Raw genomic sequence first — 26,002 nt, forward strand, 5'->3', positions numbered from 1 at the left:
CGGGGTGAGGCGGCAGCACCGGGAGGAGGGGACGGGACGGGACTGGGGGGGGCCCCGCCGCCGCCGCCGCCGCTGCCCCGCGCCCTGCAGCCGAGGAGGAGCCGATGGAGGGGAACCGCGACGAGGCGGAGAAGTGCATCGGCATCGCCAGGGAGGCGCTGGAGGCCGGAGACCGCGACCGCGCCCTCCGCTTCCTCGGCAAGGCCCAGAAGCTCTACCCCACCGACACGGCCCGAGGTGAGCGGGCGGCCCTGGGGGGGGGGTCACCCCGCACCACGCTCCAAAAACGGCGAACGCCAGGCCTGGGCGCCAAGTAAAGGCGTTCAGCAAACGTTTTCCACCCCCTCCAACCCCCCAGCTCTCATACACAACCCCAGGTGCCATCAGGGCTCTTTTTTTTTTCACAGCACGCAGGGTTGGTTTCTTTTCCCCGCAGGAGTGGATGGCCGTGGCTGGTAAATCAGCAGGAAGGAGGTAACTCCGCTGCCTGGTTCACATCAGGCGTGTGGCACTGTTCGTGTTCTTGCCGCTTCCTCGGAAATGCAAGCAAACAGAAGCCGGCTGCGTTCCCCTCAATTTCTGTAGTGTGGGACGACGGCATGCTTGGAAACGTGTGCAGCTTTCTGGGATCTGTGTGGGCCAGGAAGGCTGAGCGTTTCAGTTCACCCTTAGCCTCCAAAATCAGTTAGAGCAGCTCTCAGGAAAACCAAAAGACATCTCCATGTGATTTGTTTTGAGCTCTTGTGCTTTGTTTTTTATTTTAAGTAGGACCGCTGCTGCGTAACCACCATTGCCAAGTATTCAGAGCAAGGAGTAGACGGCTAATTAGGCTATTGTCTGTAGGATGCTTCTGTTATTCACTGTGGAAATTAGCAAAGTGTGTCACGAACGAGGTGCGGGTCTGGTGAGAAGAGGATGGCCCTGCTGTTGTGGTGGTGGCCTGGGAGCTGGGAGCTGTGCGCTGACACCGAGTGCCTCCCAGCATTTCTCTGTTTCCATCCATCAGTGGCAGCTGATTGTTTGTGCTTCGTTTTCCAGGTATCATCCACCTTGAAACAAGGGCCTGATCTGTGGAACTGGCGGGCAGTTAAAGCTCCATCTGAGGCTAGTGAGAATTGCAGATGCCCTGATGCCACTGAAACAATCAGGCCCTCGGCCTGGTTCGAACTAGGCACTTCGAAATTAGGGGACTCTGTAAACCTGTAATATCCCCGTGCTTCAGTTCGCTAGCCGTGGAGGTTGGTGATTCCTTTTGAGCCATCCCATTTCCTCCCAAAATAACAGCAGCTCCTTGAGTTTATTTAAGCTTGTCAGGCACTGCAACTGACCTGTTAATCTGCGCAGAAAGCTGCAAAGACACCGAATATCCTGTTCTCAGGACAGGGACTGGGAATTGTGTAGTAAATCAGGGCTGGAATTTTACAGGGAGAAAGAATAAATGAAACGGCTGCTTCGTTATCTCGTTGTCCTTTTAGGTAAATTACGTTAGGGGTCCGCCTGGAAAAAAAAAAAAAAGAAAACAGTAATTCATTAGATAATTAAAAATCGTGTCACAGCATATACACAGGATAAGAAAATAGTTGAGGTTTCTGACTTAATTCTAACACAAATTGTTATTTTACAGACGTAAAACCCCATAAAGGGTTGGTTTTCTGTGGTGAAAGGATGATATGACAGCCCTGGGTGCCCTTGTGCTCGCTTGTTCTCTCTTTGGGATGTGCATTAGGAGGTACATTAGGAGGTTCCTTCTTTCCAGTCTCTCTCTGAAGTCACAAATTCACCATAGGGCATACCTGTAGTGTAAGTTTGGTGTCCCGTCAGCAATAAAAGCAGCGAGAATGGTGGTGCTGAGTTGGTTTTGGGTTTGTTTTTTACTGGCAGGACCTTCCTCCTCCTCCTTCTCCTCGTGTCGCAGCTGCTTACAAAGGGAGCAGAGCAGCTTTTAACTGTTACCTCCGAAATGACGTGGCTTATTTTTGGCAGCATTTGCGTTGAAAGTTCGGTCACCAGTGAAGTTTGGTTTTGCTAAGCAAAGCCTGAAATGCGCTGCCTGCAGCGGTGCTGTTGGAAGGCTTTACTGGTGCGAAGCGGGAGCTCGGCGTGGCACTTGGCTGATGACTTCAGGGGAACTGCTCGCGTTGACGTCGCTCTTTGCTAGAAAACTGTTGTACAGTTCAGCTGCTCCATCAGCCTATTCAGTTTGGTTGTGATTTTGATTCATCTTGCAACTGAGTGGGAACTAATTGCTTGTCTGGAAAAGATTTGGAAGAGTGGATGTGAAGATAACAGGATGGTCTCCTTTTCAAACATGTGCGCCGTTCTGCTTGGAGCTGGAGGCACCAGAGGACGTTACAGGCAGCTTTATTCTTCAGGGCTTCTCGAGATTGCCTGCACTGCTTCTGATGCTGCCTTTAAAAGCAAGCGTTTCATTTCAGGAGTATGTGAGCTTCGTTTTTTGGGGGTTGATGCTCTTGTATGAGTTCAGATGGTCTTCCCAGTAGTGAAGTGGGAGTCGTGTTCGACCCGCAGTGGAATCAGATGCAGTGCGAGGATCTTTCATTCAGGAATGAGAAAAGGTGCACGCAGGAGAGCCTTCGTGTGCTTGGAGGTGAGACTCATCGTCCTAACCTGCTAAGAAAATAACTCGTTGACTCCTTGCATATCCTATTTTAAAACATCTGTGTGCGCTCTGGGATTTCCCTTTAATACTGTCAGTAGCGCCGTTCTAACACCTGCTTTTACCACCACCACTTCACGGATGAGTCAAAATCTGTTGTGGCTGTATGAACTGGGTACTTTCACCTGGAGGAAGCAGCAGCTCCAGACCCTTTGTAGGACGTTCCTATTCAGCGCCGAGCAGTCGCGTGTCTGTGTGTGCTGCGTCCTGCTCGCTTGCAAAGTTAAACGCTTACGGATATGACCGAACAACGCTCGCTTTCTGCGAGTGCCCCAGATTGTCTCCTCGGCACTGCAGCTCCGTTAGGCAGGCGGGAGCATTGGCAGGGGTTTTAGGAAGTAAGTAGTGGTGTTGGGAGCGTAGCGCAGGCAAGGCAGCTCCCGGACAGACTTACTGCCTCGGTTTGCTCCGAGGAGTTGCTGGAGGTTAGAAATGCGAATTGCTGCCTGTAGCTGTGTTTCTGCCACTTCTGGTGCTGCACAAGTGTAGGGATGGGGATTTTCTAGAGGAATACAGGTACAAAGGCAGGCTTTGCAAAGCTGTTCATTAAGCATCGTTTACGGAGAGTAAGTCAGGGTGGCGTGATCGATAGCATCCCACGTTACACCATTATTAAATACTGAAGGTCACGAAACAGAAGAAGAATAATTCTGTTTTCTCTTTTCACTTATCTGGAGCAAATCTGGTCTGCAAACGCTTCATTTTGAGGGCGCTCGTGTTCACATCTCTCTTCTCGATTAGTTATTACTTCATGGACCTGAAGACTTCGACTGCGGTACCAGATGGTACTGGCAGCAGCTTGCAGCTACTCGGACGCGTGCTTCAGTTGCAACCCTTCACGCAGCTACAGCTTTCCCGTTCTCAAGAACCTCACTTCGTTTGTAGTGAAAACACCCCCCGAGCGTACAAACCAGCACATAAACGTGAGCCTCGTCTTTGTTTCCGCAGTGAAAAGCCTGACCTGACCACCGAGGAATCGTGCTGAGGCAGGCACGAACGCGAGAGCAGCGCTGAAACCATCTGACTGTCTCGGTCAGGCGGCGTGGGGCTGCCTGCCCGCAGGTAGTGGGCAAAGCCTGGAGTAAAAGCAAACTGGGGAGCTCCAGGAAGCACCTCTCAGAAGAGTGCTTCTCTTCCTTTTAAACAAAGCTCTGCTTCCTTTTCCTTCCTGTGCTGCTCTGAGGTACAAGCTGGGATGTGGAGGAGCCCGGTTCGCTGCTGCTGTGGGAGAGACCATGCTGGTCAGAGGAGAGATTTTAAATTAGATTTAGGGGAAAGTCCTTCAGGCTGCTTCTCATTAGCTTCTAGAAGAAAATGCTTTTTCACAGTAAAGTGACAACATGCCTTCACGGTGAGTGGGATCTTCTTTAATGACACTAAATCCTGCTTGTTTATGAAATGCTGCGGAGTTTGCTCAGTGTAGTTTGCTCTGAAAGGCTGTCTCCTCAGTAAGGAGAGGCTGTTTAATAAGAGCTGGGTGCAGCTGACTGGTCCCGATTTACCCGGGGCAAACAATCGTTGAGATTTCAGCTCGTGCTGTCTGAAGGGGGTACAGAACATCAGCTTGTGGCCACCGATGGCTCAGGCTACAAAACTTCAGCTGACGTGCTGCAGAAACCCCTAGCAGGGTGTGTTGCAGTTTTGCAGCCTGACACAAATGTGGCTTCATCTTTCTGGTTCTCACCCCTCTTGCCATGACGAGACGTTACCGGTGCTGTTTCGAGGTGTAGGGCTTTTCGTGCACCTCCCCAGGTGAGCGTGGGCTCGGTTGTGACACTCGCCAAGTCATTTATCAGGAAGCCTCTTGTTCGTGACCTTTTTTTTTTTAAAGAAACAACGGAAATGAATGGTCAGTTTTGCTGTCAAGTCCGTAACTCTTGGTTCAAAAGCCTGTTAACCAGATGAATATCATATAAAAAGTATTGTTGTGTCATAATTATCAATAAATCTGTTGCCAGGACAAGTTTGCCTGCTTAGGCAAACCAGGAGCTGGGTTTGGGCTCTGGGTGGAGCAACTGTCAGGTTCTTTAGGGTGTTAGCTTTGTTCCTCTTTTCTTTTTGCAGTTGCTTATTCAGGTACTTTGACGTTTTCACCCCAAAGAATGCGTTCAGTGCCTCTGAAACACCTGGAGACAGAGTACCTGGACATATTTTCTCCGGTATTAAATTACCTTGACGGAGATTGAGAGAATTCCAGCCATGAATTTCAAAACGCTTTTCCACAGTTGCGCCATGCAAAGGAGTTGCAGAAGGGCCTCAGATACTGGTACAAAGTGATGAGTGAAAAGAAAGGGGAATACAGCAGCTAGTCTCTTACGGTGCAGTGCTCCCATTGAAGGCACTTGAGAGCCCTGACTTAATTACTAATGCCCGTGATGATGCTACGATATCCTGTTGTTTTGCAGTTTTGTTGGAAGCTATTACGAAGAATGGAAGTGCTGCTGGGGGAGGCGCCTACTGCCGAAAGCCAGCCGGTGGCAGTGATCAGAGTAAGCCCAGCAGCACGAAGGAGAGCAATGCCTCTGCTGGGAGCGAGAGTGGGAAAGGCTACACCAAAGACCAAATGGAAGGAGTATTCAGGTACGGCCTTGCTTAAATACACCGCTGGTTTTCATTCTGTGTGTTGCGTGCTTACGTTTTCAGAGGTAGCATCAAGAGAAGCAACAGAAAATTCGAAATACAACTTGCAGGACAGTGTTTCTATTAAATATTTTTATACTCAGCTATCTAAGTTTGCATTGCATACTTACTCTTTAAAAGTCTAAAGCTGTTCCGGCTGGCCTGAGCCCAGCGTTAGAAACTATTTTGTTCTGGAAGTACAGATATATGAGAAACATGGAAGCACATAGCCTAAACACCGTTTGTAAACTGTCTGGAACTTCATGTAGCATGATATCATTAAGACGGGACAACAGCAGAAAAGGAGGATGTGAGAAAAGAAACAAAGACCAATAGAAATGTCCTTTTGAGGCAAGTAACTCGTAGGTTATGTGATCATTACATGCTCGTTGTCAGTAGCAGTGAGAAAAATACTGTTTGAGATGTACTCTTTTTTTTTTTTTTCCTTTGCTAAAGAAATATTGATGTGGCCACTCTAAAACTGCACACCTCCAAACCCACCCTTTATTTTGAGATAAACGGAGCCCGGATATTTTCAAGGGAGTTCAAAGAAGGGAAATGAAAAGGCCCTCATCTCCTAGTTTGTGTAGGGTGACCTGTTGTGCAGAACACAAATCTGTGTGTTAATTTTTTGCTGTGAAACGTACGTCGCTGTTAATATTGTCTTGGGATCTTTTCCTGACGTTCAGCAATCTGTTCAGCTGCGCTGCCAGTGAGGAAAAACTCACCTTTCTGTGCTGATGCAGCAGCGCTGTATTCAGGCAGGTAGAAAACAGCATCTCTTGTGGTTATCCTCTTCTTGTGGCTATTTACTAAAACTTTTCATTTACTGTTATCTCCCTGGCTGATTGATGCAGTTGACCTTCATGGGGCATCTAAAGTAAACTCGAAATAAGCACGTAGGTTTTTCAGCCACCTTGAGATACCGGCTGCGGTACGTGTGTGTGCAGGTGAGGCCGTGGGCACGTCTGTGAGCCAAAATATCCAGAAAGTAAATCCTCCATAAAACGAGGCTTAGATCAGATGAAGACATGTAACACGTTTCCAGAAAGCTGCTACAAGTAAGGCTGTGTTTCTGCCAGCGTTCACTCACCCGTGACGCGCCATTCTGAGCTGCAGTCTGCTTTGACATCAGGCTGCCTGCAAGTTGTTTCTTGTTTGCTTATTTGTTTTACGAGAAAGTAACATTCTCCGCTTCTTCTTGCCTAAAATGATGCTACAGAGCCAGCTTTTCTCCACGGTGTGCTTTTATGGGATTGCTTCCTTGAAGGGCCTTACTAGATACCAGACAAAATTATTCCAGTGTGGGGAGATGAGAACCAGAGGTATTCACCCAAGTCACACACTGAGGATAATATTGATGCAACACTGCTTTTCAGTGACTATTTCAACAATTTATTTTGTGAATATAAAATTTGGGGTTTAAAATCCCTCTGGAGGGGGTTGCAAATAAGCATTTGTACTAGCTTGCAGAGTAGCCCAAGTTTGTTTATATTTTACATACAACTTAGAAAATCAGCTGTTAAAACAGTATCTTGACCTTAGTCCGAGTGATGCATCCTTTAGCATAGCAGACCCTAAACCTTTGGAGAAAGACTGCCTTTTAGTTTAGATGTGCAGTAATCACCAGAGCAAATCTCTGGCCTTGCTGGAACATTTGAAGAGTTTGTCACGTTGTCTGTTAGTGACATCAACGCGCCACTTAAAAAAATTTGTGGTGAAGAAGGAGAAAAGAATGTTTTCCTTGCCCAAGAGAACAGTATTAAATCCAAACAGTGGGCTAAAACCTAATGGAAAAATAGAACACATTCAGTGATGATAGCTGAGGGGAAGCTCGTATTTAAACCACAGTGAGAATGAGCTTTTTAGTTGGAAACATGACAGGCTGCATATGTTATTGCTTCAGTCGGGCCCCAGACTTTTCCAGTTAAATGAAACGTGCCCCTCTGGGAAGGGTATTCTTTAGAGAGTCAAGCTTGTCACCACCATATGCTGCTGCCTTACCACAGCTGAACAGTTTTCAGAGCGTTGAATTGGTTATAGAAATGCTGTGTGAAAAAAAAAAAAAAAAAAAAGGTGGGTTTAATTTTGTTTCATGCTTGATTTCTATTTTTTCCTGTGAAAAAAATACATTTTTAAATAGCAAGGTAAGAAATCTTCAATTCTCTGTTAATTCTGAGTCTTACCATGAATTTGAGTCCATCAAACTAAATTGTTCTGTATGCTTATGATTTGAAAGATGGTCATTATCCTCAGGTATTCTTCTCTCTAGGAATTTTTGGTTCTGTGTTAGTAACTCAGTGTAGACTTGAGAGGAGGTGTTCCAGATGTAACTACACGTGCCACGTACAACCCTTTCTTATAGGCACTAGTGAGCAGTAGGACAGGGATGGCTCTGAGCTCTCCAGCTTGAATCACTGAGTGGTATGCCTGGAGTTGCCCAGAAATCTTAAATTTGCTTTAGGTTTAAGAAGCTTAGTGAAGAAACTTGGATCAGTAGAACTAATTAAACTGCATTGCTTTTCTGGGTTACTCTAAAGGAGTACAAACAAACACCTCAGTGCTGTTTTTATTTTTTCCACATACACAGGGGACGCTGCTCACTAGCAAGCTATCATAACACTTTTCTAGAGCATTGCATGAGCTTGCAAACAAGTTACTCGACAGGGAGAAGCCTAAGGTGCAATACATTTCCACTGATTGCATAAGTGCTGGGTGATGCTCGGATCTCTGTAAGAAACGAGAGGTGAAACATCTGTGTAAGAAAGAAAATGGAAACTTATTTTTCTTTTACTTAACTGGAAAAGTGTTAATTCTTACAGATTACAGTCGTCAAAGAGCTGTTAATTACTTTCAAGCAAATTCTGTTCGTAGTATCTGCCTTCTTATACCACGTGTGCAGATACTTTGGAAAGGTTTTGTGAACTAGCATGAAATTAAAAATAAAAGAATCAGTTGCCTGCTGTGCATTAATCTTTCCCATTTCTTTTTATGCTGTCAAATGTGTGTTATATTTTACTGCATAATTTGAAGAAAAATGTTTCTGAGCTGTCAATAGGTTGTACACTTTATAAAGATTCCCTTTAAATGGTCTTAAAACTCATGGGATGTCCAATGCCTCTTTAGTAAAGAAGCTAAAGCATACATTCCAGATTACCTTTTTGAGAACTGCAAAAATAACTGCTGTGAGTAGTAATATATAATATGTTAGACTTGGTTTGCTGTCTTGTGCAAGCTTTGTTGGAGTATTGCTTCTCCTGCACTGCTAGCGCCTGCCCCTTGGAAGAGAGCACAGGAAAGGTTTATTTTTTTATTTTTATTTTTTGGATCTTTGAGCTAGAACCAACACAGACCGCTCGAGGCATGAGCTCTGTAAGGAACCTTGCAAGGCAGGATTAAATTTCATCCAGTAGTGGTCAACTGTTAATCAGCAACTTGACTTGAATTCATCGAGCAAACCAAAAATTCTCTGTGTGCATTTCACGTAAGGAATGCAAGCTATGTGCAGGCCTTCTGCACACTCAGCAAAAAGATACAGCGTTACTTTTTTTAACGTGGGGTCACGAAGATAATTAAAATAGAATAATAAGAGCAGTCAACAAGTCTTTAAAAAGAAAGAAATCAGGGCATGCCTTTAATTAGGCTTCTAGGACTGCTGTGAATCATTGAAACACGCAGTTGAATGGTTGGGAAAGTCAAGGTAGAAATCATAGTTACAAGGTCTGTCAGAGAGAAGTGGCACAAAAGATACAGTGGCAGAAAGCTTTAATCTACACTTTTTACAATTAAGCTACACTTTACAGTTAAGAAAAGAACTTAAGATCTGGAGGAAAGTATGCTAATGCGAGCATAAAGTTGAATATTTAATTTAATACAAACAGGAGAAACAAACAGAGGGAGTGCATCTGAGACCAAGTACCAGGAGATGCACCCTAACGTGGTGTCACATCTGTAAGAAAAACAGTGACCTGAAACGTCTGGGACATAGCAGGGGTAAGCTGGTAACAGCTTGAGCTCTGCAACAACAGCGTGGAGATGCCCCTCTTTCCAACCCAGAACACCTGTTGCAGACCACTTTTTTTCATCCAAACCATGACTGGCACATTCCCAATTCAGCTGCAAGATGCCGTTTGCTTCATGCTCTCTGTCATCATTGGAAACTTGTGCCTAGGTAGAAAACTGGTTTGTGCTTCAGTACATTTTTCTGCTAAACGCTGGGATCAGCGTAGCTTCCTTTCGCATAATTCTTTATCTCTGGCATTCACATTGCTGCATGCTGTGCTGCTCGGTTTAGATTACCATCGGGAGAAATAACTGTGGCTCCCTGCAGGAGCTTTTGGAGATTGTCGTCCAAGTATTTGTCTTTTGGGCCATCCCTGTGTGTGCACACAGAGGTTTTGGAAGGGCCTTTGAAATAATGTAATGGTAATCAAAATCCATAGCTATTGATCACTGCAGGTATTTGATGCAGAAGCGCAAGCAGGTTTGGTTAACCTGATACAAGCTGTTGACCTAATCCGAATTGTAGATTCGAGCAGTGGAACAAGGAGCAAAGCAATAGGATCACATTATTTTGTAAGCACAGGAAAAGCAGTGGTGGTAGCCCCAAAACTTGTACAGGTGAAAGCAGACATCTCTGCTTTTCTCTGCTCAAACAATTCAGCAAGGGCAGAAATCAGCTAAAGAGCAGAAGGAACTTCAGAGTGATTCTGAAATAAAAGCAATCCAGCCAGGAATGAAAAATACAAGAATCACAGCTCACAAAAATAAATTGGTGCTGAAAGCAACAACTTTGAAATAACCCAGAAATAAACAAACAAACAAAAAACAGTTCAATACAAACAGCTGACATCAGTGATCAGCATTTTCTAAAACATCCACTGGTTTTCCTCTAACTCTGCCCAGCCTCTGCTGGCCTGTGTTGCGTGACTGGGAACAGGAGACAAGTGGACAAGTGCTCCCTCCATCCCTCATGAGACAAATTTCCACAGGACAGCTCAAAGTTCAGGCAAGGGATGGTGGCAGAGTGGGGATTGGGGTGCATCAGCCTACGATATCAGTTGGCTCGGAGACGAGGTGAGGAGTAGGCCGAGAAGGCCGGCTTCTACTAAGGAGCAGGGATCAGAAGTGGGCCATGGCTCCAACAGCTCCCAGCAGCTGGAGAGAAGTTTCTGCTAAAGATGGTGGCAGGCTGAGGGAAGAGGACTTAAAACACCACAAACACTGATGAATTTGTTTAATTGGAAAGCACCTTCTGATCATCTTTGCTTGTGCTGCCTTCCCCAGTGCGAAGCTGCTGTGGAAGGAGTGTGGGTGCAGAACTACCCGGACTTTGCTGAGGGGGCAAAAACCGAGCCATTACCCTGTAAGGATTGCTTTTTGCCTTGAAGTGACAAAAGACAAGACAAAATTTCATAGCACATAGTCACTGCTGAGGATTCCAGATACAGGTGCAGTTTTTGGCCTCTGTATATTTACACGATCATTTGATGTACTTTAGCTTTAAAGTTTGATCTACCTAATCCAAAGTCCTGCTGAACTCTGCAAAATTGCCTTGCGTGGGCCACGTGCTTCACTACGAAGTGGCACGCAGCAGCGCTCCTGGGGCTGTCCGCAGAGTGCTTGCAGCGTGTGGTTGCTGCTGGGGTTTGTAAGACCTTCAAATAAAGCTGTTTGTTCTTGATACAGTTCTTGAGATCTGAAGATGAAGAGCTGAAGATCTGTTCACTGAGGCAGTGAACAGGAGTCACGTTATCTCGGGGTTCGTCCTGTGCAGCAGGACATACCTGGTCTGGAGGCTCAGTGACAGGTCTGTGGCAGGCAGCATTCCTGTGAGCAGGCCGGGCCCATCCTGAGGTGAACCCACAAGGAAGAATAAAAGTCAGGGGTGGCCATCACAATCTCACAAAGGCTTCTTTGTTCAAGGCTGGTTGTTTAGCCTAGGCTAGCCAGTCAAGGTATGAGGGCAATTTGGAATAAGGTGTGCTTGAAATGCTAAGTCATAGCTTCATACAAAACCGGCAATGTCGCAATGGAAATATCTGTGCATTTGCATATTTTGTTTGACAAAGCAGACATTAACAAAGATATGCAAAGAGAAAACAGAAATGTGTTATACCTTGGCAGAACTTTTATTTCTTGACACGTAACAGCTCATTGGTGTGCCAGGCTCAGGATAGCAGTTTCATGCACCTCTTCAGAGGGCAAGCTCTGTATGAGCCACGCAGCAGGTTCCTGCCCGCACATCCTCATCAAGACGTAGCTCTGCTTTGGTGCACTGGCTCTAAGCAGTTTGTGGGCTCAGAAACTGGTGAGTCATGTACTGACCTGCTCATCTTCTGATCAGTAACAGCCATTCCTACTGTCCTGTCAGGGTTGGCCACCACGGGACTTCCACTGGCCGCGCATGGGAGGAAAGTCTGGGGCAAGTTTTGGAGGATTAGAACAGGCTGACGTTCCTTGGGCTGGTTGTTGTTGTTTTTCCTCTGCTTTTCTCTTCATCCTACAGTGTTATGAAGTTAATTTTTATTTTTTTTCATGTTTGTTACTACCAGGAGAAATGAACATATGCTTTTGGGGAAAAGTTGAGGTGAAGAACTTGGACCAGATGCTGAGATAGCAATTTCTTGAAATAAATCTTAACCTGATACTACTAGACCTTCAAATAAAGCTGTTTGTTCTTGATACAGTTCATAAGTAATCCAGATCTTGAGGCTAAAGATGAAGGGATCTGTGTATGCTACCAGAATTTTTGCCAGATGTACAAATTAACAAACACAAGTTTCCGGTACTCAGAGTGTAATTTAATGTATTTTCTTTCCATTACTTCTTGTTGACGGATTTACTCTATTCTTTTTAATTAGCTTTATCAGCTTCCTAACTGCAGCTTATTAAACACTACTTCAATATAATGAGCTATATTTGTGTCACAGGATGTTCGTGCTGGCGGCTGCCTGCATGCATTCGATGCAGTGCTCCTGTGAGCACTGCACCGAGACAGCCGTGAAAGCTCGTGTTGTTCCATTACACCACAAAAAGGATCCCTCAAATGAAACCTGAGTTGATCAATGTGAGAGCTACGGAGGACCACACACGATGGTGTGGGTGTACTCCTAATGCTAGCATTCCCTTAATTACAGGGTCCCCATTCTTCATTCACCAAACTGCCAAAGGCTTGCTTACTCCCTTTTTTTTCCACTTGGCTACTCTGTGTATAGTCTTTGTAACACTAAACCCATATTTACCTAGAAATGTGTGCAATTAAAGGAATATGGACACAGTTATAGCCATGTGAAGAGACTCGCATTAAGCTTTTAAAGTATTTCTGGATGTAATTTCTATTTCTTGCTCAGACCAGCTCTTTTCTTTTGGTATTCTCCAAATGTTAGCGTGCCTCGTTTCTGCCATGCAGTTCTGTTGTTCAGCCTTATTTTTCTCTGTTTCTCATCTCTTATGATGAACTCTTAACTTTTTATTAAAAAAAAAAATAAAACAAAACTTAGCAGGATTGATTTTAAAGTGTATTTATCGGTTTGATGAGTTCTTCCTACCTACATAGAATTAACGTTCTCTCAGTTCCTTGTGACTGCAGTTTCTCTCTTCTGGGTGTTGTAAAGTATACAAATCATCAAATCATTTCCAGGTTTTGCTGTTCATCTCTGCGTGAGACTGCTTGTAGTATAGACTGCTATATATAATATAGACTGCTTATACTGAATATTTCCAGGTTTTCAGTGTCTTCACTGAACATTTGTGATGAGTCGAATCTGTAATTGCAGGAACCGTTTATGTTTTTTTAACTTATATTAACACTTACAGAAAGTTTCTTAAGATCCAGGTGCATTCCCAGCAACAGAGGTGTTCTCACATACCTTATTTCCCTCAGAAGTGAATGTTTGAATGAATTGTGAGTTGACTTTTGTTTGGAGAAAGGAAGGTATTGTTTGTTTTGGTTTATATCCTGCATAACGAAATGCATTTGCTGTTGACAGTCAAAACTGGTCTTTCTACCTCCTAGCTCTGCAAAGTAAATTTGAAATCCTCATTTTATGCATTATTAACAGCAATAGTCGCATAATTGGAGATGAGGAAATTCTGTAAAAACTGCAAACAGAAACCTTTTCTTACAACGGTGGTAGTTTTACAATACAAGTAGAGCAAAATAAATGTATGCAGTAAGTAATTTTGAGTACAGTAGTTTATTGTGCTCGGTTTTGAGCTTATTGTGAACAATGGCTTTCTTATTTGTTTGTAGGGTGGAATTTTTTGTTTATTTTGTATTAAAAGTGAGAGTTGTAATGTATTCCGTCAGTACAACATGTTAGCTCATTTGCAGCTGTGTTCTAACATACTACTATTAAATCCTTTTGGTTACAATATTTTATTTCCTTTTCTTTTGCAGTATAAAGAAATGCAAAAATTATTATGAAGTCCTTGGGGTGTCAAAGGATGCAGGTGAAGAAGACCTAAAGAAGGCTTACCGAAAACTTGCTTTGAAATTCCATCCGGACAAAAACCATGCACCGGGAGCAACAGAGGCTTTTAAAAGTAAAGTTTTTACTTAAACTTTCTTTTATGATTGAACTCTGTCCGTTTAAAAGCAATTCATCTGCATTGTTTGATTGTCATTCTATAAAATTGTCAGTGTGGTATTTTGTAGCTAATATTAAACTGACCTTTTTTAGCCAAAGAAACGTTTGACCTTTATTATTTTGGCATATACCTAAAAGTTGAGATGAATAATGTGGACTTCTGGAGAGGGTTCATTTTCAGAGGATTGACTGTAATTTTCAGGTACAGAGAGGGAATGCTAATGCTTGCTTTGTGAACTCCAGTTGTGCTTCTTTGCTGTCATCCCTTTTGACTGAATGTAAGTCTATCAGCTGAAGCTGGTTCAATGTAATATCGGTACATACGATATGATTATTCAGATTTTTGAGGCGGGGGGGGGGTTATAGCATTTGCCATTACTTTGGCTTCTGGAAAACCTGTGTCAAGAATGGTGATATGAATGAAGAGTAGTAGTTACATGGAGTAAATATTAACAGTCCTCATAAATATGCTACTTTTTAGGATGGGAGTAGTACACTTAAAAGGACAAGTGACACTGGTTGGTGCATTGCTTTTACTGGATATGCAGCTTGTAGTGGATGGTATTATATTATATTATAAGTAAATTGATTTCTAGTTTAAGCATTGATGTAGCCCTCTAAAAGATCCTGAGTACACAAAATTGCCATGAGCATATTCATTTTTGTATTGCTGAAATTAATAGAATTTTACTAGGTAAGCATTTGAATCCATGACATTTGCTTTTATTTCAAGCTCAAATAGCAAAGTAACAATAGCAAAAGGCAGTTTTTACTGAATCATGTGTTTTGCTGAGTTACCTTTTTGTTAGAATTCCTCCCATGTGTGTACTTTTGTTACTTTTTCCATACAAAAAAGCATTTATTGAGAAACGCCCATTCATAGTTGCCTTTGCCTGTTTCTTTGATCAAGATTTACAATCTGATCTGACCTAAGGCTGCCAGGCTTTGCCCACTGCAAGGAGAACTGTTTTGAAGAAAACTACTGCTTCATCTCAAACATAGATGAAAAGAAACACGAATCTGTCTGAAATGATCATGCAGAAACAAACGATCTGTGGTATTTGTATTTTTTCCTGCATGAGGTTTATATTCAGACATTTTAAAAAAATTATCATTTACAATGCTTACATTGGGGAAAAAAAATGCCAACAAGATTTCTCAAGATTTTAAGAGGTAATTATAATAGCTTGTTAATAATTACAGAGAAAAGCAGATGTACCATAGCAGGAAAGCTTATCAGTGATTGTTGTTTTAATAAAGCTATGTGATGGCTTTATTCTAAAAAAGGTGTTCTTATGAAATTGTCTCCAGCCCTATAAATTAGATAATTCCTCCATGTTAATAGCATTTTAAATAATCTTTGAAATATTGGAAATCAGCATCTTATTATTTAATCTTTGATTTAAAATGAGCCCTTTTGTCAAGTTGGATTTCTTGGATTTAATTTCACTTTCTGGTTCTTAACTAGATGAGTGCTTGAACAGAAAATCTTGCTGACTAAAAAATATAAATAATTTTGAAATAATTATTTTTAAATATTTAAATAATTTAGATTTTTAATCTTTAAAGAAAGCTAGCATTTTTCTTGCATTGAAATGATTGTCATCTCTTTGTATGGCTCAGTAAATGTATCATTTAGTTTGCCTTTAAAGGTGCCTGATGAATTTCTGACATACAGTTGAGACAAGGAGTTTCATAACAAAATGTTAAGAAAATGTGCTTTATTTTAAGGAAAAGTTACATTAGAAAACAGAATTGAGTTTGGTGTCAGGTAAGGTACTTGGATCTTTAAACTACCTGGCACTACCCTTTGTTGTATTAAGCAATCTTCCTTGAGGTTTTATTTTAGGTTAGAAGTTTGTGATTTCTTCAAATATAATCACTTTTAATCTCTTGGAATCTCTTTCATTTTTATGTCCTTTATTTAAAGATAACTCTATTTGGATCAAATCTGTTTTGAATTGGCATCACTAATCAAAAGCAAATAATAAACAAATAGTCAAGAAAGCTTGCTGACCATACTGTGACAGTATGGTGTCCTCATTTTACATGCTCACCTGATTAATGTCACCTTAAATTTTAAATTGTTGAAAAAAAAATCTAAGTTTTTACTACTAGTTTTATCATTGGCTGAGTAACAGAGTAATCTTGTGGCAGCATTTGCTGTCCTTAGTGTGTATCACATACTCCCAGGCTTAATTTCTTTGAGTTTTCTTCTCCACTTAAAGTCATTCTTAAATTATTATTGTTTCTAAGGGCATCTTAGGTTTAGTGAAGATGTGACTGAGTGAAAACTGTGCATTAAGTGTCAGCAGAAGTTTTCCTTAAACCTGCAAGAGCTGTGTGTGCACAGCAGCTGGGGTCAAAGCTCATAAAGCCCGCAGGCCTTGTGGTCTTTTCACACTGCCTCTTTCCATGCACAGCTAGCAGAGTTTTTCCCTTTCTGCTTTCGAAATTGAAGTTGTTCGTTCGTGGCAATGTAGCGTGAAGTGGGACAGGCAGCCAGGCCAGACTCTAAATGTTAAGGTTGTGCCAACAGCCTGAGGAGCACACAGGTTCCTGTCAGGCATGCACGTACACCTCTAACGTTACGTTGTGCAAAACTTCCTGTTATTAATGTACTCCATAAGGAATCTTCAGAATCATGAGGAAAAATTTCATCTACAAGAGCAGGGACATAAAGTTTACACACTGAAAAACGTTTCCGCTTACCACATGAAACCAAAGAAACCTGCTGAATCTATGACGATTTCGAGTTAAGCTGCTGGAGCTGACTGAACTTTGCGATTGCCCAGCTTCAGAGCTTTTCTTGTAGTGCTTGATTCTGTTTTCTCAGTTGCAGTGAGAAAGAAAATTTCCACAGAGGTAGGTTTTCCCCTAAAAAAAGGAAGAAAACTGCCCCACCTTCTGCCAAGTTCAACAGGTTAAAAGGCCTGGGAATGGTGTTGTTGGGAAACCTGGTAAAAACCATGCTACAGACAGTAGAGATGTTTCTGGACCCTGTTGTACTATAGGTGATTTGTAACACAGCAAAGGACATCGGTCTCTGCCTGTTCTTGACTTTGAAATTGCAGTTGTCATGCTGGAATAGCTCCTATCTTTCATTTATGAGAGTTGTCTTTTATTCCTTGCTTCAGAAATCGGAAATGCCTACGCCGTGCTGAGTAATCCAGAAAAACGAAAGCAGTATGACCTTACAGGCAGCGAAGAGCAAACGTGCAATCACCCTAGCAATGGTAGATTCAACTTCCACAGAGGCTGTGAGGCGGATATTACTCCAGAAGATCTATTCAACATGTTTTTTGGAGGGGCATTTCCAACAGGTATTTGTATTTGTCGGCATAATCATGGGAGTGGTAAACTCTGAGCAGTAGTACTCAGAGTGGCATTAAAGTTTGGCATTGGAAAACAACAAAACAACAAAACTCCAAACACCCTCCATCCCCAGCTCTAATCCATGTCACATTTTAAATTTCCTCCAAGTGTTGCTAAATCCCTAAAATGCGAGTTTGATTATTTGGGGTTTCTGTGATGATCCTACAGTATGCAAAATAGTAAATCAGTTGGTTTAAAGCTTAAAATATTTATTTTAAACAGCTTTGGAATTGTGAGTTACCTTAAAGCTGGGTTATTTTATGCATCATCATGTGGTAATGTTAAATTCTCTATGTTGTTGCGCCTGTTTTGACCTCTAAATAGTTTCTTTTAGATTTTAAATGTGGATATTTCTTTTCCTAGGTAGTGTACACTCATTTTCTAATGGTCGTGCTGGCTACAGTCATCCCAATCAGCACCGTCAGAGTGGACACGAGAGGGAGGAAGAGAGGGGTGATGTATGTTTAAGCACCATTGACGTTAAACTGCGGATTGTGAATTTTTTTTGTAGCCATTTTCAGTGATGTGATTGTACAGCAGCTCTGTACTGTAGGGGAAGATTTATACTTGCCCGTTACATATTTTAAAACTTTGGCAGGTGGTGGTCTTACTGATGTGGTAGACGGACATGCAGGTTTGAGAAGATAATAGCACGTTTTTGTAAATCCATTGTTGTATGCCACTGTCATGCCAGTGCCTGGTCACTAATTCTTGCTTGCATTTAAAAGTTGATTTGGGCTGAAGTAAGAATTGTACTTACGAATTATACATAGTCCTATGTAATTACACATGACTGTATTGATGAGACTAAAACACGGAGTACCGTGTAACTGAATTCAGCTATTAATTTAATAGTGGCTTGTGGCTATGTGCTAATTTAGGAACGCTTGCAGCTTCAGCATGCTACAGATATTGTGTATGCATTGGAAAGTTAAGATAACACTACAGTGTTTGCGAATTTGTAGTTATAGTTTCAAAGTAGCTTTTGAATCTTGAAGTAGAAAGTCATGCTTAGAATTAAATTATGTCAAATGTACCTGCTAAATTGATGCTGTTTTATGAGATACCTGAATCTGTTGTGTTTTTTTTTTCCCCTTAGGGAGGTTTCTCTATGTTCATTCAGCTGATGCCCGTTATTGTGCTGATCCTTGTCTCCTTGTTGAGCCAGCTGATGGTATCTAACCCTCCTTATGCCTTATACCCAAGATCGTAAGTAATTTTCAATCACATTAGTTTAAAGCAGGGGGAAGGATGTTGTAATCACCTTTTCCCAGTTAGAAGCTTTTAAAGAGCCTTCCATTAGTTGGTCTGTGATTTCCCACAGCGAGGAAAGGGAGAGAAAGTGTAGATGAAGTGAAGCCAAACACAACTTTTAAGGTGTGTGCTAAGAATATGCTGTGCGAATGTAACAGAGAAAAGAGATTAACAATACTTGAGTTTAGGAGACCTTTTAATAAGACACAAAGGTGTTTATGTATCTCCAATGTATTTAATCAAATGCTGAAACCTGCTAAGGCTCATCATTATTTGTGATTATCATCATCTGTGCTTATAGCCAGCAAAGTGCCCGAAGGCAAACTCATCCTTATCAACTAGATAAGGGCAAGAGAAACTGCCTGTTCTAGATGATGATAGTCTATCTCTGTTTTCTTTGTTTTCTTGTAAGGGATTTTGATAGTGAAACTTACGTGTTTTGTACAGAAGGATCCTTTTTTTTTTTTTTTCCTTAAGAGAAAGAACTTTTTAAAATACCAAGCATGCAACTACCTAACACACTTGTCCCACTCGTCACAACTATTTTAACAATCCTCAGTTCCATCTAGAGCTCTCAGCTCCACAGCAGAAAGGCTTTTTTTCTCCTTTATTATTTTTCCAGAGTTCTTTATTTCCAAAGTGTGTTGTTGTTCTTTTCTGCATCCAAGTTACTGTGATATGTATAAATACTTAGCTGCCAAAATGTTTGTGCACGCTCCTTGATTTTTAATCTGCAGAATGCCAGCAGGAAAACGGATTTGTCAAGGGTCGCAGAAAGCAATTTAGAATGGAGATGCCCGTACTGGGCTGTCACAATAGTGACCCGGTTTGTTTTTTCTTCTGTTGTGTTTAAATGTAATTTGCTATTATCAAAGCGTATATGTGGCTAAAGAGGTATGAAACAAGTGTCTTACTAAAGTGTTTTTTTTAAAGATTAAGGATGAAAACAGCAAAAGTTTAATGCTCTCTATTTAATGTAATAATGAAGGTAGTATTTTCTTCTCTGGCAGATGGTACAGCCATTCATTTCACTGCTTGTCTTGAAATGGCAAATTCAGTGATGTGCTGTTCTTCCATAATAACAACATTTTTAGAAATATATTTGTGTTATAAAAAGATTTTTAGAAATATATTTGTGTTATAAAAAAGATCAAATAAACATCTAGTCTCTCACCCACCTCTTTTTTTTTTTTTTTTTTTTTCAGAAGTACAGGTCAGACAATTAAAATGCAGACAGAAAATTTGGGTGTTGTTTATTACGTCAACAAGGACTTTAGAAATGAATACAAAGGAGTGTCGTTACAGAAAGTGGAAAAGAGCGTGGAAGAGGATTATGTGTCCAATATTCGTAATAACTGTTGGAAGGAGAGGCAGCAAAGTAAGTTTGTTAATATCTTTAATTTCATAAACACATGCATTACTAAAAAAAAAAAAAAAATCACAGGCAAGAATGAAGTGCTTATATTATTAATAAAACTGAATGAGAAAGCAAGGGTAAGGTTCCCCGCCGTTTCTCACTTCTTCAGACTGTCCTACACAGTGTCACTTAATTTTGCTGTGACCTAACCACCATCTGAACGTCCTCAGCAATTTTAATCTATCGTTTTGTTATCTGTGACCATTTCTTAGAAAATGACTACATTGAATTGGTAGTGAGAAAGGAGTTGCTCTAAGTTCAGGACGAAAGCTGAAAATTTTAATCTCTTCTACATTATTTTATCATGGCATCATCTTTTGTATTGTGTATCATCTTTAGGTGCTTTAATATAAATAAAACAAAAGCTCAGATGGATGTTTCCAGCGAGAGAAAAGATAATCTGCCTGGGACTACAGTACCAATGGCACTGCTTTTCCAGGCAACCGAGGACACCCAACATGACGTGTTAGAATACCATAAGCTAGAAATCAGTGCTTAGCCTTTTGCCATTGCTGAGTGATTTTTTTTTTTCCTCCCTGGACTTGGTTCCTTGGCTACATCAGACTTTGAAAACAATCTTTTTAGTTCACTGGCTATGTTTCCAGCCTCGTTGAATATAACACAAGGAGCTATTTCCTTGAAGGAGATGCAGCACAGAACTTAGTGTTAAAGCGTAAGAGTACTGAGTAGCATCTGCCATTTCCAAATTATCACCCTGCTATTCTATTACCTGTGACCAAATGGTTTGAACTTTCAGCAGGTAAACTTGGGTAGTATCCTACCAGAGAAAAAAGTCATTCGTGAACTGTCAGTTGCTTACTGAAAGCAAATTTCACTCATTATCTGAGTGTAACTGTCTGTTCCTGCAGAACTTCACCCTCTGCAGACCAGCTGCCCAGCCTTTCTGCTGCGATGGCCCCGTAGCTCCTCCCAGCTGTAAAAGCCAGACAGACCTCACAGTTAGTCAGATGCCTGCACAGGACTGAAAGCATTCATTACAGTTGACCTCTGTGTATACAAATACAAATCACTGCCCATGCACAGCAGGCCCACTGCTTCCCAGAGGCGTTACCCTCCGTATTCATTGCGTATGCCCAAGTAAATCTCTAGAGGTTTACAAATTGCCCAAAGGGAAGCAGAACTGTTGGCAGAAAACTGTGCCAATCAGTCACATGTATGCAAGAGAAACACCTGTCCTTCTGGGGGAGAACTACCAGATGGCTGCCCTGACTACTCGATTTGATCAGAATAATGTTTTCCAGGTTTTTCAAGTACAGGAAATCATCAGAGTATGTTTGGCTATAAAACAAATAAATATCAAAATCTCTTGTATGTTTTCCAACTGTACTGTCCTTTGATTATCTTGGAATGATTGAATATGCCCCCTCTTCAAGAAATTAACATCCCATTTGCCTTCTACAAGTGGCTGCTAGATGAATGATTGGTAGTCATATCTTACGAAATGCTTTGCAATAGCGAGAGATGGTTGTTAACAAAAATGAAACACGAGAGAGAAGCCAGCACAATAAAAAGGGTAGATATTCTTTGTACATTTTTTTTCAGCAAAATGTGGATTGGGTAGAACAGTCATGTTGTTTGCTATCTGCAAGTTATCAGATTGTGTAAACTACGCTAACTGACATTCAAGAAAGCAGGCCCTAATAGATTTTCTCTACTTATAGAAACAGCTGACTTATATTTTTAGAGATTTAAAACACATGTTGTGATTTTGGTATTTTTTTTGACAGTTAAAATCTTCTTTCCAACATTGATTGACATTTAAGAATGAATTAAAATGCCATTGTACACCAGTATAATACGGAGAGCTCTTTTAATAATTCCTCTGAACACCAGCAGGCTGAAGCAGCATCAGCTGAAGTAATGAACTTAACCTTCAGAATGGATTTTTGGCACAGAGAAGATGCTAGAGCTTTCAATAACGTGCAAAATGAGTGTTGCATATATCCGTTTTGTTTAACGAGACCTGATGCAAGTAGTAGCTTTTGCTTTTGTTTTGTAATCAGGTACTGCTGTATGAAATGTGGGGGTGCTGGAAGGCTGTCACCACTTTCCCTGTTGAAAAAGATGAAATGTTTGGGAAGACCCAGTGAAGGGAAGCCTGTAGCGGTGCCGTTTAGGTGGTGTCTGTGTGTAGTTAGAATAGACAGAAAGAGAAAAGGGTGAGGATTAAACCTGAGGTGTTTCAGACAGCTCGGAAGAGGAATGCATCACGTGCAAAGCGTTCAGTTTCTAACCTGAAAAATCTTCTTTCTTCTTTTCTTGAAGAAACAGACTTGCTTTATGCAGCAAAAGTTTATCGAGATGACCGTCTCCGAAAGAAAGCAGATTCCATGTCCATGGACAACTGCAAAGAACTAGAACGGTTGACCAGCCTCTATCGAGGAGGATGAGCAGCAATTGTACACATACATCTTTATGTATGCCGTTATTTCTCTTGTAAATTAAGAAGAGATTTAGTTTCACCATGAATGCTGGAAAAGAGGGGTGGATGTAAAACTCTACTGTGTAGCTGTTTCCAGAAACCTTATACTGAAATATCATTTAATGGCTTCTTTACCTACTGTGAAATATAGATAACTTTAATTGTCTAGATTTTACTTCAAAGCTTCTGTGAATTCTTTCAGCAGAGAGAATAGCTCAGAAAGGATGCTATACTTGTAGAGACTTAGTCATAGTGGTTCTCCTCTACCATATTTGCCATGTAAATATCTGTGGAAAGAACACTTTGTGTATATACGAGTTAAATGACTTTCTATTTAAAATCTCAGAAATTTAGTTCCATACAACATTTTGTCTCACTGATGGAATAAATAGTATGATTACATCACTCCTATTCAGATGTCAAGCGTGTGGAGTTGAAACAAGATTTTTTAATATTTTATCTCTAACTCTATGTAAAATCTTTAAGGTTTGTCAGCTTAGAAGAACTTGGTATTTTTAAATATAATAGCATATATTCCTAATTATCTGTTGGGGTGTATTGATCTGGTGTAGAGTAGCAGTTCGCTGTTGTAGTTTTTTAGTGTTTCTAAGCAATGCAGAGAAAACTAAGAAAAACACTAATCTCTTTTCAAAGTAAGTATTTGCAAATTCTGTACAGACCATTGAAAGCATTGCTTTTAGTACTTGCAACAGTTTACAGCAGCTCTCCCGTTTGGTATTCCGGCAGCAGTGAATCCGTATGTCTGGCTAACACGCATCTATAGCTTCCTTAATTTTCACTGGAAAGGTAGAAAACACGCAATAGTAAATCTCAAAAGCTTTTTTTAAAAAAAAAGGCAACTTTTTTTTTTTTTTTTTTTTTTTGCTGGGAGACTTCCATTTTCTTACTCTTTTTTTATTTCAAGCTAGGTCCTAACAGTGATTCCTCAATGGGCACCACAAGTGGAGCATGGAAATACTGCTCAGGACAAGCTTTGTGCCTTTCTACACTTTTGCCAACTGTTTAAATGCTTGCTGGCTTGCAGTATGCTCCTGTGGTCGGAGCCATGTCGCTTGTCCCGGGCCACGAACTAGAGGAGGAGGTAGCGTATGCATTTTTCTGGACCAGAATATTGCTGGATTGACTTCTTAGAGATGAACAAACACCGATTGGTTTCTACATCCAATGTAACTCTGTACTTGGAAGCTATGTGTAGCCACACCTGACAATGAAACAAAGGTGTTTTGAAGCAGCTATGTACAATGCACTTAAAGCTTGTTGAAAGTGGGTTGAAAATGTATTTTTATTTTATTTTTTACATTTTAACAGTGCTATGCAGGAGAATGTTTTCTTGTATTTGAGAATGCCAGGTGGCTTGTAACAAGGGCAGTATTTTTTTGCTTGAGAAAACTGCCATCTTTGAACAGTGCTCTCAGTTTATGTGGAGCCAAATTCTCATCCTAAATTGAAAGTTTAAAGACTTGACTGACTTCACTGGAATTCCTTCTGATCTAGTCTTGCCATTTGAGAGCAGGATTTGACTTCAGAAGTACACTATATGCCATTGCTCTTGGTGATCCAGAAATCAATTTGCATGTGTACCTTTTCTAAACTGTCCCACTGGAAATGCCTTCTATTGAATTAGTTGGTGTAACGTGAGAAAGACGAGCTGCAGACTTTTGACTAAGCAGCTAAAAGCGCGACGTTCAAGGTAGACATCAAAGCTTGAGGTACAAAGCAGAAATAAAAGCTGTTGAAATAAATAAAGGGTTGGTTTACCGGATATTCTTACCGTGATGACAGGAAAAGGGAGAAGAAATTGAAGGAAACCCAAACGTTTGAAGTTTGCCCCAAAAATTTACACAGAAAACATGAATTCCCGGATTTTGCAACTGCCCAGAATGTATTGTAATTCTACTAGGGAAAACAAAACAAACTATCAAATTACATACTGGCACTCCTGTGTCATCTTAATAGCAAATAATTGTTCCAGAGGCAATAAGTAGTAAGTACTTACACCTTCTGGTCCACAAATGGGTCTGAGGTTGCAGGCAATCTCTCAGTTAACAGAGGAAAAAAGATGGGCCGTGCATTTGTCAAATACTGGAAGGATGAAGGCAGAGTTAAGAGATGGTCGTAGCAAAGCTGCCGATGGGTATAATCTGCCCTGCTCTTACTGCTGCTGCGGCTGAGAAGTGGGTAAATGCAGAGTTATGCATTAGGATGGTTAGATTGCTATCAGCATCTCAGCCAACTGCAATAATGCGGTGCCTGCGTGTGGTGTAATGACCACACGGACACCAGGGTTCTTTCAGGATCAGTAACCGCTGCTACTTTTATTGATGACTTTACTTCATTATTCTGTCTTACCGAGGACAGGCTCCCTTCTTACACCATTCCCCCACAGCAGTCCTTTTCCACTCACTATTCATTGGTGAAACGACTTTGCTCAGCAACCAGCAAACCCCCAGCAACTTCCATGCCTTGACGGCTGGAGAACAAGCAACCCGAGAAAACAAGGGTCTCCTGAATCACCCTTCTGTGTTCCCTCTAAACTCTACATTCCTGATGGCCTCATCGTTAAGTCTGATGCTATCACCAACCATGGGGCTGGTCGACCCCCATGGCCACACTCCCACATCTGTGTCCTATGGCAGTGCAGGTGTCCCAGGAGTTCAAAAGGGAGACCTAAGTTGTTACGTTTCCTCAGATTATCTATTGTAATTGCCATTAAAAAAAATGAAAAACTGTCAATATATTTATACTTGTGGAAAAATGCTACTTAGCATCTAACAGATTAAATAGCTGTGCACTTTGAAATATGCGGAATGATGCTATTACTTTCAGAAGCATAAAGATTAACCTGCTCTAAATACGGCCTGCAAACATTCTTTTAATATTTCAAGTGGGTGTTTCTCTCCTCGTGATTTTCTCAAGTCTTTCTTCTCAAGTCTGAAGGTTTTTTTTTCTTCAGAAATGTTACTGTCTTCCCTGGTCTTGCTAAATGGAATCTGCTGGAAAATTCAGAACAAGTTTTCTTGTGAGCAAGATGCTAACTGAAGAGCGTGGAGTACTGGAATCTTTTCAGATGACCTTTCCTCAGAAGGTGAAGTTCTCATTAAAATAAGATACTGGCAAGAAAAGGGAAAAACTAAATTGTGTTTTTGAAAATCCCTCAAGTTTACTAGCTACTAAGAATTAACTTCTTACTCTTTTTATTTTGTTATGACCTGTGTTGAATCTGGAATTAAAGATAGCACAAGCATGGGTTCTTGATCTCTTCTTTAAAAGAGCAAGCAGGAAAGTCCTGCAAAAAGTAAAAATCCTGGCATGACGTTTTGACATACCATGATGAAAATGAGAGATGATTTGCATCTGCTGAAATGCAACATTGGTATCTATTGTGTTTATGGAGCATCCTGAGTCACAAGCAAGTTCAGTGTTCACATCTGATCAATGTTTCCCTGCAAGTTCTCTAAGTGTTTAGGAAAAACAATTAAATTTGGGTTTTGACTTTTTTAAACAGTCTTGATTCTTTTCCAAGAAAAGGTTAAAAAAAAAAGTCATCACTAAAATGTAATAGGTGCATTTGAAAAGGCAGCAGAGACAACTTTAACTTATAGATG

The 26,002-nt window shown here is 41.2% G+C and overlaps 1 protein-coding gene across 2 annotated transcripts; it reads left to right on the forward strand.

The window, feature by feature from the left end:
- Nucleotides 1-25,835, forward strand: DNAJB14 (DnaJ heat shock protein family (Hsp40) member B14). Of its 2 annotated transcripts, XM_082758809.1 has the most exons (9): nucleotides 1-237; nucleotides 5,083-5,257; nucleotides 13,698-13,843; nucleotides 17,025-17,210; nucleotides 17,626-17,720; nucleotides 18,362-18,471; nucleotides 19,722-19,894; nucleotides 22,220-22,371; nucleotides 23,306-25,835. In XM_082758809.1, the coding sequence occupies exons 1-8, from the start codon at nucleotides 105-107 to the stop codon at nucleotides 22,342-22,344; spliced, it is 1,143 nt and encodes a 380-aa protein (XP_082614935.1). In that variant the 5' UTR covers nucleotides 1-104; the 3' UTR covers nucleotides 22,345-22,371; nucleotides 23,306-25,835. The 2 variants fall into 2 exon arrangements, with proteins under 2 accessions (XP_082614935.1, XP_082614934.1); XM_082758808.1 differs by lacking the exon at nucleotides 23,306-25,835 and having other exon boundaries at nucleotides 3-237; nucleotides 22,220-22,786.
- Nucleotides 25,836-26,002: the final 167 nt, after the last annotated feature.

This window comes from Aythya marila (genome assembly GCF_965140915.1).
Source record: "Aythya marila genome assembly, chromosome: 4".
NCBI lineage: Eukaryota > Metazoa > Chordata > Aves > Anseriformes > Anatidae > Aythya > Aythya marila.

Excerpts from the sequence above, each read along its gene's own strand:
- DNAJB14 (XM_082758809.1), top strand. The coding sequence starts at position 105 with ATGGAGGGGAACCGCGACGAGGCGGAGAAGTGCATCGGCATCGCCAGG. Across the intron at positions 238-5,082 it reads CCCCACCGACACGGCCCGAG|TTTTGTTGGAAGCTATTACG; the intron begins GTGAGCGGGCGG and ends GTTGTTTTGCAG. Across the intron at positions 13,844-17,024 it reads AGCAACAGAGGCTTTTAAAA|AAATCGGAAATGCCTACGCC; the intron begins GTAAAGTTTTTA and ends TCCTTGCTTCAG.